Source organism: Oreochromis aureus, linkage group 4 (assembly GCF_013358895.1).
Source record: "Oreochromis aureus strain Israel breed Guangdong linkage group 4, ZZ_aureus, whole genome shotgun sequence".
Taxonomy (NCBI): domain Eukaryota; kingdom Metazoa; phylum Chordata; class Actinopteri; order Cichliformes; family Cichlidae; genus Oreochromis; species Oreochromis aureus.
This window is the reverse complement of record NC_052945.1, coordinates 25,511,713-25,532,069: the sequence shown is the minus strand read 5'-3', so window position 1 is coordinate 25,532,069 and position 20,357 is coordinate 25,511,713. Positions and strand designations below refer to the sequence as shown.

At 40.8% G+C, this 20,357-nt stretch overlaps 1 protein-coding gene across 1 annotated transcript; it reads right to left on the bottom strand.

The window, feature by feature from the left end:
• Positions 1 to 3,943: 3,943 nt before the first annotated feature.
• ccdc97 (coiled-coil domain containing 97) lies at positions 3,944 to 7,956 on the bottom strand. Its single transcript, XM_039610703.1, has 7 exons — positions 7,511 to 7,956; positions 7,214 to 7,390; positions 5,993 to 6,152; positions 5,712 to 5,800; positions 5,429 to 5,621; positions 5,175 to 5,298; positions 3,944 to 4,308 (listed from the first exon to the last, which is right to left on the bottom strand). Exons 1-7 carry the CDS (start codon positions 7,664 to 7,666, stop codon positions 4,185 to 4,187), a joined length of 1,023 nt encoding a protein of 340 aa, XP_039466637.1. The 5' UTR covers positions 7,667 to 7,956; the 3' UTR covers positions 3,944 to 4,184.
• Positions 7,957 to 20,357: the final 12,401 nt, after the last annotated feature.

The window sequence follows — 20,357 nt, the reverse complement described above, 5'->3', positions numbered from 1 at the left end:
ACTAAAACATGTGCATGGTCCAGATTGAATGCAGGATGTAAACTGAGTGTGGCTTAGACAGCAAAGAAAATCCTGAACTTATTTAGCATGGTGAAAAATGAACAAATCTGATAGCAGGCTTGCTTACTCATTCCTAATACCAGAGAGCAAAACAAAACAAAACATGCTTATACCAGCCAGTGAGATTCCTTACGTTTCGTTATGAACAAAATAAACCTGTTGGGACATGATCATCCTATTCCTTCTGTTTTCCTTCTCTCACCCCAACTGGTCACAGCAGATGGCCGCCCCTCCCTGAGCCTGGTTCTGCTGGAGGTTTCTTCCTGTTAAAAGGGAGTTTTTCCTTCCCACTGTCGCCAAAGTGCTTGCTCATAGGGGGTCATATGATTGTTGGGTTTTTCTCTGTACTATGAAGCGCCTTGAGGTGACTTTTGTTGTGATTTGGCGCTATATAAATAAAATTGAACTGAAATGAATCATCCGAGCTCCTCACACCGCCAAACCCACTGTATCCCCCCTTCCCCCACTGACCACCCTCAACTCCTCGCATTTTCTATTTGTATTTCTCTTGAGTCTCGCTCTTAGAAATTTTAAATTACTGTAAGAAATCATTATTAGATATGGGTTTTTTTTACTCAAGTATAGAATACCAGATTTCAGTTTAAAAAGAGAAAATGTATGCTTAATTAAACTAAAAACATGAGTTTTGCAAGAAAACTGGACTTGATGGAATTTTTAAAATATTTTTCCAGATTTCAGTGAGTAAAAATCTATAAGAAACAGTCAAAAAATCTTATGCAGTTTTTTGGTTGTAGACCCGTGTCCTTTTAAAATGAATATCTGGTGTTGTAAATGTAAATCTAATTTAAATGTTTAATTTTGCTTCAGGGAACAGGTGCTCGTCACTCCAAGTGGATGGACCTTCCAGAAGAGTGCAGCAGCTCAGCAAAAGTTAACACAGCCACTGCAGCAGCGACGCTCATTGCTCCCTCACACATACATGACCTATCCATCAATGGGAGTGATGGGGAAGGCAGTGAAGACCAGTTACCACAAAGCAGTGAAAGAAAAGAACAGGAAGCTTCCACATCTTTGGGAATAGTGAATAAAACTGAATCCAGTGTCTTCAGTTTGATTGAATCCAGTGCCTTAAACTCTGGTATTAAGAGAGTTTAACATTAAATAAACATTTAATAGCCACTGTGCATTTTTTCATATATTTGATTAATTGACATGTTGACTTTTGCAAAGATGCAAGGATGGAGGACAGAGAAGACGGGCATTTAACGCACTGTGGGAATGAGAAAGAACAAAACAGAGAAGATCCTCTTAATATGTCGAGATCTGAAGTTAATGGAAATACCAGAGATGTACCAATACAAACTGTGCTGAAAGTGCTACTGAGTGAGTTCTTCAAAAACAAAAGCAGCAGTTGTATGTGTTTTGGCTTTCTTATTTTGTCAGTGTTTTTCTAGAAGAGATTTCTACTATCTCTTCTGAGAAAAAAGTCAGAATTCTGAGATTAAAGTCAGAATTCTGACCTTTTTTCTCAGAATTCTGGAAAAGAAGAAAAAAAGACGTGCCCACTTTTTTTTTTTTTCCTCCGTGGTCCTAATCCTCTTCCGTACATTCATGGCCATAATCAGTGCATGACCACAACTGGAAGTGACTTTGAACATGGCATGGCTGTGGGTGCCAGTTACACCGGTCTGAATATTTCAGAAACTGCTGATATACTTGGATTTTCCCAAACAATCATCTGTAGAGTTTACAGGAATGGTCCTAAAAAGAAAATATCAAGTGAGCAGCAGTTCTCTGGTGTAAAATGGGGTCAAAGAAAATGACCAGATTGCTTTGTGCTGATAGAAACACAGTAACAGTAACTCAAATAATGACTAACTGCAACCAGGGTACACAAGAGCATCTCTGAACACCAAACCCTGAAACAGATGAACTACAATAGCAGAAGACCACACAGTTTGAGTGCTGCTAACTTGAAAACTATTTTGAGAAATTATTTGATTCTACTAATAGTAATTACAAATAATTATAAAGTGTATATACATAAATCTAATGCATTGTTATCCCTATCAAGAAGCAGAATTACAGCCTGCAGAAGAAACTGAGGGAGATATTGTTGAAGATAAGGACCAGTTTCTAAGCAGAGGGAGCTGGCAGTAAAAAAAAGAGCAGAGAGCTGAAGAGAAGGTCGGGTCTGGACATGAAAGCAAAGTTGTAAACTCAGAAGATACTGGGAATGAAGAAGAGGAAGATGAAATGGAAATGGGAGGGATGGAATCTGAAGCTGTACCCACTGTTGCCTCTAACCACACTGACCAGTGTGTTATTAAAGGTGATATTTCCCACAATTCTCCTAATGGAAAATAGTAAATACTTTATTTGTGTGTGTATTAATTTCACTTTTGGTAACATTTTGTCTTTTGTAAAGAAGGCTCAGCAGACAGAGGAGATGGACAGTCAGCAAACTGTGAGAATGAGAAAGAACCAAAAGGAGAAGATCCTCCTAACATGCCAAAATCTGAAGTCACTGTAAAAATCAGAGATTTGGAAAGAAACACACCAATCAAACAGCAGAATGTGGAGGAAAAACCAGAAGAGGAAATGAGTGAGTTGTTCAAAAACCGAAATCACTAGCATGATTTCTTGGATTTTTTTCCTTTAAGAGAAAAAAATCCAAGTTCAAGTATTTATTTTATTTTTTATTATTATTTTTAATCTTTTCATGGTCTTTTTTCCCCCCAATGTTTTCTAAATGTACAGGTCTTTCCTGCAAACCTCTGGCTGTGTCAGATGAGTGTGAACATAAATATGTCCACTGCTCTGGCCACAATCTACCTGAATTACAATCCATGAGGCCAGAGAGGAGGTAAGATGTAGCCGTCATATCATTTAGGCAAAGATTTTTAATTTATTCACAGTCTTAAAAGTTTTTTTTAACCGCATTTATTTTTGCAAAAACAGCTCTACTTGAAATAAGCCCAATATTCCTAATATTCCTCTTAAAAGTTTAATTTTTTCCACAGCTCATCTCAAGCAACTCAAACCTCTGTCGGCATTAATTTCTGCGTGTCAGAGGCTTTGTCGCCTGGGCCCTCAGCCAGCTGTGGTTTGAATACAACGGACCTTGATCAACTGAAGAGGAAAAACTAAAATTGCAACTAAAGGTTTTAAAATTACAAGAAGAGTTTTACACTTTGATAATAAAAGAACTTAAAAAATGAAGATTAATTCTTCTGTAAAGCTGACGTTGAAAAATTGCTGCGGTATGTCCACAAATGACAGGCGTTATTTGGAGGTTTCTTTGGTTAACTGTTACTTTTGAGAAAAGCAACAAAATCATAAAACTGTACTTTTTCTTTGCTATACTCAGTTTTCCTTTCACACTGCTGATTACCGTGTTTTACTTTGTTTTAATAATTCCACATACATCTGATATTTTCTTCTTGAAATTCTGAATAAACAACATTGATGCTTTTTATCTGTAAAATGTGCAGATGTTACAAACTGTGTTTTCTTTGGACTTTGCCCAACCTGTAATAATCATTGTAAGGAACAGCATTGTAATTAGAAGAAAAAATACATTCCTTGAATTTTTTGAAGTGGCCTTGAGCAAAAGTTCTCCAGGCTTTCTTAAAGTCAGCCAACATTGGTTGCTTTTTCACTCATTTTCAGTCCAGATTTATAAATGTGTACGATGATTTGTAACTTTTGAAGACTCACTCATGTTTCAATCCACACTTAAATACAAAGCAATCTGACACGCGTACATCTAAACCTAAATAAATACTGATTATTTACGCTGGTTTATTCGGTTCCAGCTTCACGACTACGTGCGCAAATGTCTAAAAGCTACATGTACCATCGCTCTCACTCACTCACAAAGCCTAAAACACATGTGGACAAATCACCTGATACGCACAGATCACGTCCCGTGTGTTTTGAGACAAATTTAATGCTGAAATGTATCATAATTAGTAACACAGCAAAATGCCTCGTTTGTTTCTGTTGAGTTTTGAACAAGAAAGTCATATTTAGACAAATTTTCAAAAGACCCAAAAACATGTTTATTACATCTTTTGTTTGTGTTCATGTGTCAAACTAAAATGGAAACTCTTTTTGTACATTTATATTTACAGTTCATTCAGTTATTAATAACACAGGTACTATTCTGTCATATTTTCTTCCTCCTCTTCTTCTTCTTCGTCATCATCGTCATCAAAATATTTATCCTCTGCATCTCTGTTGACAATGTCCAAGTTGTCATAGTCTGGATTCTCATCCACCTCCCTGTAACACAAACACATAAACACCTTAAGTCACTTTCAAAGCCCACAGTGTAGGATTTTTCTCATTTTCCACTTAACTTCAGAGTTTGTAACTTTTTCCCTCCTCTGGAGTCTCTTTACTAACTTGTGTTAACATGTGTAATTTCACAACAGCTTGTACAGCACAGTCTCAATATGAAACAGAAAACAGTTGTGAAAAAAAGTTCAGTTGTTAGTACTGTATTTTCAGTATGGAGCACACTTTGAGCATGTGTCACACAACATGCCCAGACAAAGTGGCAAACCACAACCACAAAACTACAGATTCAAAAGAACGAGTGAGCGTTGAATTTTAGGCCAAACCGTGATCGTTTTCTAAACTTAACCCTGCAGCTTTTAATTCCTAACACCAACCAAGTTGTTTTTAGTGCCTGCACATATCCATGTAATGCATTTGGTATTGATAAAATGATTTTACATGTGGAAAGTACTGTGGAAAGAAAAATCTGTATATATGTGTCTGGACAGATGAAAAATCGTGATCCAGGACACAAATGAATAAAATACAGGTAGTCTGTACCTCATGAACTGCCTTTAAACTGCGCTGAGCTGTAGCAAAAATAACTTTGGTAGATTACTGAGTTCTGTTATTCTGTGAACTGATTAATCTATGAGGAATGATCATCTCAAAGCTTTAATAACAAAACTAGTTATTTTTTTCAGCAACATTCTCAAAAAGCCTGCTTACTAATTTGAAAATCTTATATTACAAACACCTACAAACATAAACTAATAGTCTGAGGAACTTGATCTGTCAAAGGCAGCTTTAGGTTGGCTACAACGCAAAGAAGAAGCCTTTGAACTGCTCCTGTGTGCTGCGTGACTGACCTATAGTTGAAATCCTTGTCTTTGCCATCTAGAAAACGCTGGTGCATCTGACTGATGAACTCCTCTCTGAGAAGAGCCTTCTCCTCCGGGGTCGGCTCCCATTCCTTCTGCTGGTCTCTGTCATCTACAGTATGAAACACAGAGCAGAATAAGAAAAGATGGAGGGAAAAGAAGAAGAAAAGAAAAAAGCCTAAATTTTCTTTTTTGCTTAACTTCAGTGTGAAGTTTTTTCTTCAACCCGAACTCTGACTGACCGTAGTCGTCGTCCTCCTCTTCTTCCTCCAGTGCGCCGTCTTCCTTCTCCTGCTCCTCCTGCAGACGATTTTGGATGAGTCGTTCCTGGTAGGAGTTGAGGAGCAGATTGGCAAGTCCTCCTGTACCTTGCCCCGGCTCCCCAGGTCCCCCCTGTGCACTATCCAGCATGGCCTCCTGGGAGCGTTGTAGCACCTGCAGCATTCATGAAGGTAATTAGATAAATACTCTGAAATATACAAAAATTGTAATCACATATAAAAGCATAAGATAAACAGGACTCACCTCTTCATCTGTCAGGTACTGGCCAATATACTGTTCGTACAGCAGCGGCTCCCTCATTCGCATCTGTTCTTCACTGAAGTACTGGCCGTCTAGAAGAGGAGGCATGGCACAAAAAGAAACACAAAACAAAACCAGGCCGATGGCGAGTTAGAGAGAAAAGTACCTCAGTTGGCTGCAAGTACCTCAGTTGACATTATCAAAGACTAAAGCTTTTTGCCCAATTGCTGCATGGTGGCATAATTTAAAAGGCTGTATTGCATCATTAACTGCTGCTGCCCTACCCTTCTGCAGAGCCCTGAGGGCAGCATAGCGCTGATTCCTGACTCTGGTCCTGTCGGTGCGTCCTGCAGCCCGTCTCTGTATCACCTTGCTGTAGTGCTGTGCTCGTGGGTCTGAGCTGACATGTGCAAATGCTGACAGATGCTGAGGCTTCAGGCAAGCCTAGAAATTGTAAGATTAAAAACAAAATATAATAATGGAATTCTTCACTTCTTTACCAACAGTACAATATTTAGTTAACAATGTATTTTGAAACTGGCTTTTTTGGAGATCTGTAATGTAAATGTTCCTGTCTGTAAAGAACTTTTGGGTCAGCTTCTGTTATTTAATGTGTTATTGGTAGACATAACAGTCAACACACAGTCACAGTGCATGTTTGAGGTACATCTTTTCATTTCTAAACAATAATAACAGTTTATTCAACACAATTCAGTGCTCTGCAAACTAAACTCAGAGGACAGAAGTATCAGTCGTAACACTCTAGTACCAACCCAATACCAATGCCAGCACTGGTATCAAAATGATATTTAGATCGATGGGCCCACCTCTACAGTTGGGCTCAGAGGAAGATTTAGTACTTAAAAAATATATAGCTCAACAACCATCAGCCAATGCTGTACTCTCCAAAATATACAAGGAAATTGTTCTCACTGAAAGTGAAAACAAGACACACTTCTTTCACTCCTTAAGGTAAAAACAAAGCTAAGTACAGCCAGGCTAAGAAGGAGGAGATGCTAACAGCTGATGATGTGCGACCCAAATGTCAACAAACGACTCCACTGTGTCACTTGAGCACTAGCTGGTTGCACTCCATATGACAGGAAGACTAAAAGGGATGTGGGAATTACTGACACTTAAAGCAGATGGTTACAAGCTTAAGTTACAATGTTTACAAGGTTGCAAGGTTAAGTTGTTGTTGAACTGAAGCAATAAGCCGTCATTTTATACTTTTTAATTAAAAATTCCAAGGAAAGCACTAACTAGGCTACTTTTGTGTTTAAATTTGATTCATGCTCTGTCACTACTATTGTACTACAATGCTGGCACCTTGTTCCAACAGAGTAACACATTAAGTGATAAAGAGTGCCATCAGTGGAAGCACGTCACTGGGAAAGAAGTTTGCCTTCATTTACTTATGAATGTCGTTGCCTCTAAGCATCTATATTGGGCGATGTTGCCCTTCACTAGCACACACACATGTACGTTGATCTGTGGGCACATACATGGTACCTCTCCAGGAACACCAGCGGCCTGCTGCGGTACTGATGCAGCAGCTCCTCTCTGCGCTCCTGCACGGTCAGTTCAGCCTCTCCGATCTGCTGGCTCTTCACCAGAACGCCGCTCACAGCTATGGCCTCCATCATGGCATTCACACAGCTGGACTCGCTCAGGTTTATATTCTGTATGATGAGCAGAAAGAGTAAATCAGCGAGGCGTCATAATGGCAGACAGCACCTGACACTGTGGTTGAAAATATAAACGAAAAAACAAACAAACGCTGTTGTCACTGATTGGTTCACCTGGATGTCCTGCACCACCCGCTGGGTGTCTTCAGAGCTGCTGGAGTCACATCTCTGTCTCCGTGGCAGTATTATTTCTTCTATTTTCCTCTCGTCTTCAGTCTCACACAAGCTTGGCTGTGTTTTAACAGGAGGGTCGATCTCTCCCCACATCATTAACCGCGGTGTCACTTAGCCACCGTCTTCCCAGCAGCTAACGATGGTCAACTAAGAAAAGCTCAGCCTACTGCCGACTTCCCCTGTTTATTTCTTTTAAACGACCAATTAATTTTTACAATTTAATGTAAAACCTCTTTGATGAGAAACTCTCTTTAATGGAAACCTCGCGTGTTATTTTACCTTTCACTTGTTTTGTATAACGTTTCGTCGCCATAACGGTCCGTCATTTTTGTGTGTCCCCCTTTCTCTGTGCAACCGAAAGAATTGTTCCTCCCCCACAGCCTTTTCTTTGATATGTCTTTGTCGCCACCTTGTGACAGACTTTAATGCTTATATTTTTTTCCAACAGAGAAATATTTTAGAAATAAATATTAAACATAAATTGCACATGGGTCACCTCAGCTTTCTTTTTTATTCTTTTATCAATTATTGCTGACATATCATACTGTGGTGTTTAAGCTGTATAGTCTATTACTTGAAATCTGTGATTTCAAATAATATGTTAGGTGATATGACCAGTATTTTCAAATATTATCAAAGGTCAGGTTGAATTGTTTTCACCTTGAGGCTCTGTGCATGGCTTCTTCTTGGCTGAAGTGCTCTTCAGCAAGACAATGAACCCTAAACTGCTTCTGTGTGCACATAAAGGACTGTTCAGCTTCAGGGAGATAAGTGACAGGTCACAGCTGTCCTCTGCCTGAGAGCCACTCTGGAGAGTAAGAGCCTCTTCTTACTCTCCAGACTTTCAGGTGTGACTGTGAAGCATGAAAATCAAAGAGGAAGAAAAAGATGAGGAGGTACGGCAGGATTTGGCATTCAAGGCCAGTCTTTGAAAACAAACAAACAAAGCTGCTCTTGTAATGGAAATGATGTGTCTTGTGGTCAGGGTTGGAATTACTACTGTTGTATTTTTGCATAAATGCATTTTACTATTAAGAGCTGTTGGATGGATTCATGGTTTCACCTTTGCTGCAACTTCTGAGGGCTGGTAGATGTACATCTTGTTGTGGTAGAACTGAGGAACAGAATATTAATTTACCTTAACACTAAATGTGTATTATGCCATTTCTCCAACTAGTAATACTAAGCAAAAATAATAAAAATAAATAAAATCAAGGTCGATTGCTGCTGCTGTTTGGGTTAAGAATGAACATTCGTTTTTTTATTGGTGAACACTATGAGATAATGCTTGCAGAGTTTTTCTCTGTGTTTCTCTAACACTTCCTGTGAAATTCATTTAAAATAAACTGTTGTATAATTTGAAGTGCACCTCCAACTTTAACCCATTGGTGGTGCTGGAGTTCTTGAGCCATGGGCATAAAACTTGGTGGAAAGTATCAGAGGGTTATCCTCAACCACATTTCAAAATATTTTAGCATACAGTTTTCAGATCAACCATAGACTTCAATGGCAGGAGAAGAGAAGGGAGATGATTAAAGAAAAAGAATAAGCGTGGATAATGTTTAACCCATTCTCTAGCCCTCAGGACACAGCTGACGGTTCTCTTGTTTTGTTTTGGTGTTTCAGAGGTGTTACAGTGAGCTCACAGTAATCTGATACAGCTGTTCAAATGACTGTACTATTTAGACAGGAGTATGCTGCGGACCCCTTTTCAAGATGGCACGTCTCCACCCGCTGGACAGCAGAAGTACTACAACTCTCCTTTCTGCAAGATAGAAACAAATACAAATCTATGGTGTCTGGTTAATGAACACAGTCCTATCTGTTCTCTCCAGACAAGTGTTACTCTGTATCAAGTCCCGTTTTTAAAGCTCTAAATAACAGCACATGTATGTGTGTGTCTGTAATCCCAGCACCTGTGATAAAGAGGTCCTGCATATATTGATGTGGCCAGCTGGTCCTGCTATTTAAACCCATGGCAGAGACTAAAGGAGTTTAGAGGAAAGAGAGATGTAATATCAGAGGAGGAGTGGGGGAGATATGAGGGCTGAGTGTTGACAGAGGAAAAGGGTTAAACTTAGGGGCCAAGAAAAGAGCAAATCATTTAAAAGGAGACTAAAATCAGCTAAATATATAGAGTCAAATAAACATTTTTAAGCCTTAAATTGAAATTCTCTGGTGAAAATATGACTTTTATCAAAATTATTTCATCATATCGATCTTTATTTACAGCACTATAGATGCATGTGTTATGCGTTAGGATGGTTTGTTAGAGAAAAGTGAAAGAAATGAGGTGAAATAGACCATCCACACAACCTTAAAAAACAAATCACAAAAAATTGTGTGCTGACTAAAATATGGAAAGCAAACCGGTGAGCATAAAATGTTTGGAACCCAAAGTGCAGTTTTCACTGTGACAAAACTGTCAAAGCAAGGTCCCATTATTGTGAATAATTTGCAAGAAAACTGAGTCTCTAATTCATTCTGTTTGCTTTCCATGCAGACTTCAGTTTGACTGACATGTGAATCAATAGTTAATAACTGTATTTTGGTTTTGCAGTCAATTATTTCTCAGGGGGGCCCAAAGGGAGAGAAAGAAAGATACAGGTAAATGTGCCAAAAATGGATACCACTGAGTCAACAGCTAATTAAAAATGTAATTGCTCAGTTACTTTGTTACAGGAGACAATGGAGTCTTTTTTTGGAAAGCAGAAATAAATAGAAGGCAGATGTGGTTATGGTACAGTCATAATAACATAACAGTACCACCAGGGGGAAGAGCAGCAGTCTGGATGATGAAAATGTAAGAGAGGTTAATTTATGTGCGTAGTATAGTTTAGGTTTCAAAGATGAAATAGACTAGACCTGGTTTTATTTTTTGATCCATTTAAAGAGTTTGTGTGACATGATGATGAAATATTAGACTTGAAATAAATAAACAGCATCCATCGACTAGCTACCTGGATACATATTCTTTTGTGTACTGCAGCCTTTAATTTCCTGTATTCATTCGAGGTCTGTCAGTAGTATTGAGTCAGCTTCTAAATGAACGCACAAGGTGACTCATTAGATTACTGAGACCACTTCTAGGCAATGACTTTTGACATCTGGTCTTATAATTTCCTCTTTGTGACACAGCAGAGAATCATTTTAATAGATCTGGGTACAACAGATATTGATGAACACATTGTGTCTGACAGTGACAGAGAGCGGAGGGGAGAAGGTGGCCCAGTAATTACAACTGCGCTGGTTGTAAGCAGCGTTTGGTTTATTTATTACTTATTTGAACTTCCGCTTTGTTATTTTAGGATCTTTACCTTATAACATAAAGCGCCTTGAGGCTGCAATACTGCTCAGCATGCAGAAACAGTCATCTGAGACTAGATGGTAAACATAACAGAGCACTGAGCAGCTACAGAGTTGGGTAAAAAACAGGCCAGAAAGAAAGGAAATATCACCAGGTGACCAAAAACGTATCTACAAATGAACTAACTTCTGACTATGTCACAATGTTAAATGATACCTTTGAACCATCTAATGAAAAAGGTTATCACGGTTTGCTTCCACATGCGCAGGAAACAATAACAAGTTGTTGCAGATTTTAAAGGTCAGTGGAGTTGTGACTTTTTCCTCAACTTTTTGTTAAGAGAAATTTATTTTGCCGCTAAGGGTTGCCGCTATAAAAATGATGATATTACCAAAAATAAATTATTTATTCTCAATGATCCCAACTAAACCACCGCAAGATTGGTTCAGATCTTTAGATTCATATATGTCCAAATTCCTTCGGAAAAATAAGCCCCCACGTATAAGCTTAAAAACACTACAAAAGACCAAGGATAAAGGAGGATTAGAACTACCTAACTTTCAGCACTACTTCTTAGCCAACAGGCTTCAGTTTATCTCAGGATGGCAAAAACATACCCTCTTAGATGAACCTTGGCTAGATGTAGAACAAGCACTTTGCAATAATCTAGAGATTTCAGATCTACCATTTATCAGCTCAAACATCCAACGACATGAATGCTTCAAAAGCATCAACATCAGCTCCTCTCTGACAGCATGGTGGGAGTTTCTGAAGCTGACTGAGTCTTCATTAATCCCATGCAAACGTACACCTATCTGGAACAACCCTGACATATTACAAAACAATAATATGATAAACTTTTCAGATTGGAGTAGTAAAGGAATCAAATATTTAGAACATATACTAGAAGGAACAGAATTTATTTCATTTGACAGACTAGTTACACAATATGGGATCAACAAGAAAAGATTTTAGAATATCAACAAATTAAATCCATAATAAAAAGAGATTTAAACCGGGTCAAGTTGAACTACAAACACCACCAAGTGTGGTTCAATTTCTTACTCTTAAAACCCCAAATTACTATCCAAAATATACAGAATGCTTTCTAAAACAGATGAATCAATATCACTTCCTATTGCAAAATGGGAAGCGGATTTATCAGTTAACTTTGACCAAAACTTCTGGTCTCAGATTTGCTTAAAACTTTTCATCTAATTAGAAATCCCAGTCTTCAATTAATTCAATACAAAATACTACATAGAGTGCACTATACAGGTCATCGGATGTTCAAGATGGGCTTTACGTCTACCAACAACTGCTCACACTGCCAAACCAATTCACGGACAATTATATCCACGAACTTTGGTTTTGTCCACCAGTTCAGAAGTTTTGGCGTGAGATATGTGAAGACTTATCAAAGTGTCTGAAATGTAACATTCCAACTTCCCTTTAGTATGTTTGTTGGGCAGCTTAGATAATGTCACTACGGAAAAGAATATAGCCCATATAGTTTTCACTGCCCTATGCATAGCCAAGAAAACAGTCCTCATGAACTGGAAAAATAAAAATAATCTTAATTCTAACCAATATAGAAATTATCTATTAGATCACATTAGTCTTGATACAGCCTCTGCCACCACATCAGATCAATTGCTCTGGGCTCCTTTGATCAGCTCCATCACCTAGTGGGGTGGGGGTCTTAGTTTGGTCCCACCTTCACTGTTGTGATTGGTGTGGGGGTAGGGACAGGCTTAGGGCATCGGGGGTTCCCGGGAGCATCTTCCTTGGGGGCTCAACCCGGGGTAGCGGTCATGGCCAATTAGGGGCTCTGTTGGCTCTTAGGTGACGGTTTCCTCGTGGCTGCGTGCAGCAGGGCTAGGGAGGTCTGTGCTGACGGACGTGGGTTACTGACCTGGTAGCCTGGCTGCCCCTGGGTGGGTCCGGGATGGGCGTGAGGTTCTGGGGCGCTCCGTCTCTGGGCTGGGGCCCTGGCCAAGCCTCAGGGGCTTGGGTCCTGGTTGGTGTGTTGCCGGGGTTGTGGGCGGGTGGGTGTATGGGGGCCCAGTCCTGGCGCAGGGTGCCGCCTGTGCATCGAACCACCTGGGGGCTCTTCAACTGGTGGGGAGGTTGTCACATCCTGCAGGAGCCTTCCTCTCTTCAGGAACTCTCTCTGCAGGAGGGGAGATACAGGAGAGGTGGAGGAAGATCTCAGCCTGGGCGTCTATTGTCTTGTGTAGTCTGGAAGATGAGTGGATGATGGGGTGGGTGCAGTTTTTCTCTGTGGTGGGGTCAGGTGGACTGTCCCGGGCTCTGTGGGGCCGGGGGCGCTGCTCCACTGGGCCCCGGTCTGGATGGGCCTGGGCCCCCTTTCCCTGGCGGGTTGCAGAGTATGGGGTGCCTACTGGGGTCAGCGGGGAGCTGACCCCAGGGAGGGGGTTACTGCCCCTCCCTTCCTTCCCTCCCATCTCCAGCTGCCTCCCTCTTCCTGCTCCACCACAATCACCCACACATGCAGGGCCTTGGGGTAGGGGTGTGTCACCAGGGTGCAGAGGAGACATCCCCCTCTGTCCCCTTCTGGCTGCCTCTGCCTCAATTTTATCCCACAACTTAGACATTCACATTACTCACACTCTCATTACACATACGTATAGGATCTTGGGGGTGGGCACGCTACACGGATTCCAGTCACCATCAGGGTGTACACCTCACCCCTGGCGTCGCTGCCCACCTCTCAATTTTAAATACACGTAGACATTGAGGGCTAGCAGGAGGGGCTATGCGCTTACCTGCTGCTCTGGCAGGTGGCTCCATGCCCTCCTGGGTTTTAAATGCACCTTAGAACACACATACATCAACACTACATATGAGCGGGTGGAGGGAGGTTTGGAGTCTTCCTACACCCCCGTTCTCTGCGACCTGCTGGGCGGGGGGCTAGGAGGAGGAGTTGGCCGTCCGACTGGGGTCTGGAATGTGGGGCCTCCCTGCTGCTGCGGAGTCGGGCGGTCTGCTTCTCCCCACCGCAGGGAAAAGGGTAACACCACCTGAGTCTGGGTGCAGTTTCCCCTCCAGGGCAAGGGTACCTAGACCCGGGCTTAGAGTGCGCTTGGGGAGTGTGATTGTGTGTACAGTGTCTCTCTATGTCTGTCTCCACGTTGGGTGAGTGTTGAGAGCATGAGGGTGGGAATAGATGTTTGTATCTGTGTGTGCCTGTTTGTCTGTGTCTATATGTCAGGTTGGGTATCAGACCCCACCTCTCTGGGGACATCTCAGGCCCTCCAAGGTTTGGAGGCCCATCTCCCCCCACCACTTCCCCTGCTGGTGGCAGACGCCCTCAGACATCGGTGCATTGGTGGTTCTTTGTGTCCGGGGGTGGGCGCCCAGGTACCCACCGGCTCACTCCTTGGCGGCTGCTTATCGGGGCATGGAGCCTGGGGCTCGCTCGGGCCACTTCGGGGATGGGGTGCCCTCGGCCCGGGGCTCGGTCACTCAGGCACAGCTGGCTGCCGGCGGAGCTCACGGGCACGTCACTGCAACCCCCCCTGGCTTCTGCTCCGCGGCTGCTGAGTGACCCCTCATCTGGGACTCTCCTCAGCTCTTTCTGGGATAGTGACGCAGCTGCCCCTCTGTTGGTCTTCCTTGGTCTCTTGTGTTCTGGGGGCCTCTGGATGTCTGGAGTTTTGATCTCCTCCATACCTGCTTCATGCCCTGGAGGTCGGGCAGTGGCCCCCACCCTCTAGCAGATCATTACATGAAGGAACCTCTTAAAAACAAGCGTTCATGCTCACAGGTGCACACACGGGTGATCACACACACAAACTACACCCTTTTGGGCTCCTACCTCAAAGCACACTGTGCGCTGTCGATCTCACGTGCTGCACCATAATGTTTAATATTTAGTATTTACTGTCATATTCCCTTATATCATTGTGATCTTGTTTATTACTCTTGTCTTCTTCTGCTTGCTTTCTTTTTTTCTTTCTCAACAGGTGATCCAGGTGATCGATATGTATTTTTTTTTTTCTGCTTATTCTGTTGGTTTTGTTTTTGCCCTTTTCCCCGTCCCTCTTCTCAGGTTTTTTTTTTTTTTTTCTTTCCCTCTTTCTTTCTCCCCTTTCTTTCCACCAGTCAAGTCTGTCCCGTATTCAGCAAGTGAAAATAAAATAAACAATAAAAGGTGAATCAAATGGACCATTACGGCAAGGCTGGGATGGTCCATTTGGTAAAGTAAATCTGTTGGGCATCTTTCTTCGCCTTTAGACAATAATTCTGATGGCAAAAGAACCAAACGGGACAGGTTAAAAAAAAAAAAAAGAGAAATTTATTTTTCATTGTACGTGCCAGCTAAAATCCTTTTATCTATGCCTTTACATTTGCCTTTACAAGTGATGCACACAGTACTGTGCACAAGTTATGAGCTCCCCTCATTTCTTTATATTTTGCTTCCGAGGAGTGCTCTGTATAGTTCTCCAGGCTTTTTTAAGATCTTCTGTTCGCTGCTTTTTTCATCCATTTTAAGGCCAGTCTTTGTACCTGACCATTTTCAGGGAAGCATAAAATAAGCCTCTAATTCAAGAGATGATCCAAGGTTGTGTTTAAATGTAGCAAAGCATTTTATTTAATTTATTAAAAAATGCCAAAGATAAGAGAGTTTGACAGGCATTTACCTTGTTGCTATTTTTCCACCAGTAAGGTAATTCCCAAAGTGCTATAAGCATAAGCATCTCAACATGATGTGCAGTTTATCCTTAAAAGATTTGAGGAAACTGGATAAGTGGAGAGAAAAAGAAGGAGGAGCAGCCCCAAAAGAAAACTATCTGCAGCTGATGAACAATATCTGAAAGTCACAGAGAAGGAAAAAATCTGACACAGGACCTGACAGATGCATCTGAATGCCCTACTGATCCACCTACTGTTCACCAAAGCCTCATCAGAAATGGTCTCAGTAGAAGGTTGGCTGTCAAGAAGCCATTATTATGGAATGGAAACAGAGAGGAAAGGCTGAGGCATGCCACATTAGTGAAGAACTTGAAATCAGTGGCAACAGGTCTGATGGAGTGATGAATCACCGTGCAATACTATCCGGAAAGCATCTGATGGCAATACCTTCATTTTTCATTATGACAATGATCCCAAACACCCTCTGAATGGATACCTGGATAGAAAAACACACAATGGAACACTATTGTCTATTCCTCGACACAAAGTTTGACCACCCATGACAATAGTGAGGTCATCATCTGGCCTCCTAAGAGCCCAGACCTCAACATTTTTGAAGCAGTGTGGGATCATCTTGAGAGAGAACTGAACAAAGGCAGCCAACATCTAAAGAAGAGCTTTGAATGTCCTTCACCAGGTCTGAAGAACTATTCCTGAACACTACTTTAAGAAATTTTAAGAAAGCTGCCAAAGAGAGTTCAGGCAATGTTGAAGAATAAAGGTGGTCAAACCAATTGTTGAAGAGCTTATTACAATTGTACAGCAATGTTTTTGCCTTGTGTACTGTATTTCCATATGTGTTTGCATAGTTTTCAATAATTCACCTATTTTCCATTTTCCCAGCTAAATCTAAATAAATTAGACATGACTCAAGCGTTATGCATAGCATGGAGTTTCATTACTGTCCTTCACAGCAGCCCTTCAGACAGATATCTCCCATGTTATTATGCTGCCTGAGTTGGCACAAGGATGAAGGTAACAGCTTTTTAGTTGAGTGAGCTAATGTTTTGTTCCTGTCAAATGCTGTAAAGCAGCACCAGAACTGAGACTTCCATAATAGTGCTTTGTTATACAGCACTTACCAATATACTTTCAGATCCCCACAGCAATACATTTATGACATACTGAGAATCTTCACCAGCACAATATATCAATGTCTGATCAATTTTGAGATTTGGGAGATTTCTGGCACAACTTCAACTACTTCGAAAGTTCTTGGAGTATCGACTAAAATCTAAAGAGGTGCAATCTCCAATGACAATTTTAACATTTCAGCTTGTGGGTTTCATAAAGCTCATTATAAGCTATTATAGAAAAAAATAGGTTAAATGTAGAGTTAAAAACTAAACGATTAATCATAGCTGTCTGACATACAGATCACAAATGAGACATTATTGGATAATATGTTTATGTGGTTTAAAGACAGTCATGCTTCCCTGGCAATAGATAGAATCCTGGGTGACACCATATTTGATCAATGAACTGGAGAAGTGCAATTTTTATGACAACCCCAATGAGGCCACAAGCTAAGGTCAGTCAAACAATAAACTTGTTATATATACTTTAAGTATTGCTGAAGCTTTATTCTCTTTAATTTGGCCAATTGTTTATACTTTTCACCAAACCTTTTTCTTCAAATCACTCAGGCACCCTCAAATACCACTCTTATGTCTATGAGGCCCAATGGAGATTTGAAAATCTGTCACTAAAAAATTCATCCTGGTTGTTCCTTTGTTCAAATGGTCAAGAACTCTGACTTCTTCAAGCACTACTCTGAGAACTGTTATGTTTATTAATGTTTTCTAATCGACCGATTATTATCTGCAATTATCTGGAACAACAAGAGATAGTCTTCTGTGTGGGAGATTTACAATTCTCTTTGCTGGCTTTCATCTCAGTGTTTATAACTGATATGAGGACACGCACTTTAAAAAGTTTGTGACTAACTCAGATATAAAACAATGTAAACATATTTTAAAGTCTTAATCTTGCACTTACATTGCTTATACAGATATATTAGTGATGTGCAGAGTTGAACACCTTGCACATGTAGATAGACTCTTTGTGACAGGAAACAACTGCACACACAAAACACACAAGCACATGCAGCAGAGCAGGATTAGCCCTGGCAGCATTTTGGTTGGAGCCTTATCCGAAGTAATGGTGGATGAGAGTCTTGATTCATTTTCCCCTCTCCTGTCACACTGAGGAGTTCTTTGCCTGGGGACAACACTTCTCACATAATAACACCCTCAGTATCAAGAACACACAGGGGAGTCATCCTGCACGTTTAACACAAATATGCAGATTCTCACTAGTGATGATCTTATCATTTACAAATCCACATGCTTTATCATGTGTTTTCATCTTCAGCTTGCTCTTTGTTTTTGAAGCACAGGCAATAATATATATATATATATATATATATATATTTACATAATGCAAACATGACAAGTACCATCGGCTCCTTGTAATGCTAACTGACAGATGAGAATAGAGCGCTTAGTTTTTTCACCTTGAAAGGGCTCTCTTTTAATGTCATGTCATATTAGTTGATGTCACCTGGGACAGGGCGTTAATAATGGAGATGAATGGAACTGTCAGTGGAAGGGAACAGGTGTTTTATACTGACACACAGGCACGGAGAGGAGGAGACAGTCGCGCTGAAGGAAAGTGATAAAGGCAACATGAACGGCCGCAGGCAGGTATACTGTATACACTTTAATGAGGCACTGGGAGAAAACAGATCATCTTGTGAAAGAGATACGCAGCTACGTATTTTCCAAGAAGAGTGTACCACTACACTCTTCTGCTAAATGTCAAAACCAGAACTGAAGACCCTTCAGTTCACTAGATGGAAATACAAAATTGGTTAAAAAATCCACTAGAAACTCGCATTTTTTTGGCATATTTTGGCAGCAATATTGGAAACAAATACAATGTACTTTAACCTACTTTGATGCTCCATATTTTCTTTTTGGTTTTGCTCTGTAGTTCATTTGTGTGAAAATTTCACGTGGACTTGCTCTTTGTGTTTAGTCACCCTCTGAAGCGGTAGTGGTCCAACAGGGCAAGCAGGGCAAACAGTGCTTGTCCAGTGAAATCCAAACCAGAAATTTCAATAAGGAGAAATTCATTGGAAAAAAATGACTAGATTTATTGAAGTACAAAGTTTCTATCATATTATAATAATATAATTATATCCTATTTGGCAACTGGACTCTATGCTGATGTAGCAAAGCAGAGCAGAGCAGGAAGCGGGTGAAGACCTGTGCAGTCTAGATGCATGTGGTAGTAGAAATGGAACAAGTGGAAGATTGATCTCTGATTGATGCAGTGGAGATGGGGAAGAGTTGAAGAAGAAGAATTAAGTTTGACAGCATGGGAAAGAAGTGATTAAAAGAATAAAGCCCAAATAGCTGGGGATACAGGCAGGCAAGTGCATACAGATCTTTGTTGTTGAAAGTATGCACAAGTTTATCAATTTGAAAGTTCAAGCTTGTCAAGCTGAGAGGACAGCAGGTTTTTCTGGTTGTTGCACATGTGCATTGCAGATAAATCTCTCGTCTTTGACGGGAAATTTATGGAACACTAGTGAACTAGACAAGCTACTGTTTGCTTTGCTTTCACTGCAGTGAGATCAGTTGCTATTCTTTGCAATGTGTAGAAACAGAGCCAGTGTTAGCAAGTAAATGTGTTATCATCAAAGCCTGGATGATAAAGATGGGACATCAAATCCAAATCTGCTCTTCTGCAAAAGTCATCACATGCCATGGCTCTGGCTGTAGCTTGAGCAAAAGCCACATAAACAGCTTGTCCTCACTTGATTTTAAAGCAGTTTATAGATGAAAAGCTGCCCTTTTTCTTCTCCTCCTCCTCCTTTTGTGATAGCTATTATAGTTTTGCATTTTTTAATTTCTGTTTATTTTTATTTAATTTTACATTTTCAGTGCAGTTTAGTTTAAAGCCTAGGTTATACTCGGTTGTGGACACAGACACGGACCTCTGATAGTGGAATAGACATTCTTTTTATACTTCTTTGACATCCACTCCAGGTCTGCCGTCTGGGGACCGTGTCTAGTTGGTGCCCAAAAACAGGCAGGTGCACGAACATCCGCACGAACCATCATGCTAACCATCTGATAATGACCCTAGCAGACTCACAGACATGGAAAGCATAATCCCTGCTTAGTTCATTTTTATGATTCAAAAATGTATTACATGTAATAGTCATTAGTCATTTTCTAGGGTGTAGTTTATAGTTTAGTTTAGTTTCAAAGTAAACATTATCTTTTAAGTGAATTTATTCGCATTATCAAAGGTGAGGGTTTGGTATCTTTTCATGATTACTTTTCGATTTTTGGTTACCGTCCTAATCAAAACTCCAAATAAACTCTGTCAATCATTGCGAGCAGAAAAAGAGGAAATAAAAGTCAGACAGCTGGACAGAAAGACAAAAAAAAAATAAAAATAAAACTGACAAAAAATGATGACGGGCACATGGAGTGGCAGCAGCTGTTGAGATGTTGGATGTATCACTGACACCACACTGAGCTCAGATCAGAAGTGCAAAGTGAGAGGAATTTGGTGAGGAGAACGCGTGTGCGTGTATTTGCGTTCGGATGCGCCTGCTTGTGTCTATCAACGGCCGAGTGACTGAGTACAGCAACAGCTGTGACAGACCTCTCGAGCACAGCTTCACTGACATACGACACACATGAAGGCATGCACACACGAGTTAGTCAGTCCTGTAGCAACAGC

Excerpts from the sequence above, each read along its gene's own strand:
- ccdc97 (XM_039610703.1), bottom strand. The coding sequence starts at position 7,666 with ATGATGTGGGGAGAGATCGACCCTCCTGTTAAAACACAGCCAAGCTTG. Across the intron at positions 5,622-5,711 it reads AGTACCTGACAGATGAAGAG|GTGCTACAACGCTCCCAGGA; the intron begins GTGAGTCCTGTT and ends TGAATGCTGCAG. Across the intron at positions 4,309-5,174 it reads GACAAGGATTTCAACTATAG|GGAGGTGGATGAGAATCCAG; the intron begins GTCAGTCACGCA and ends TTTGTGTTACAG.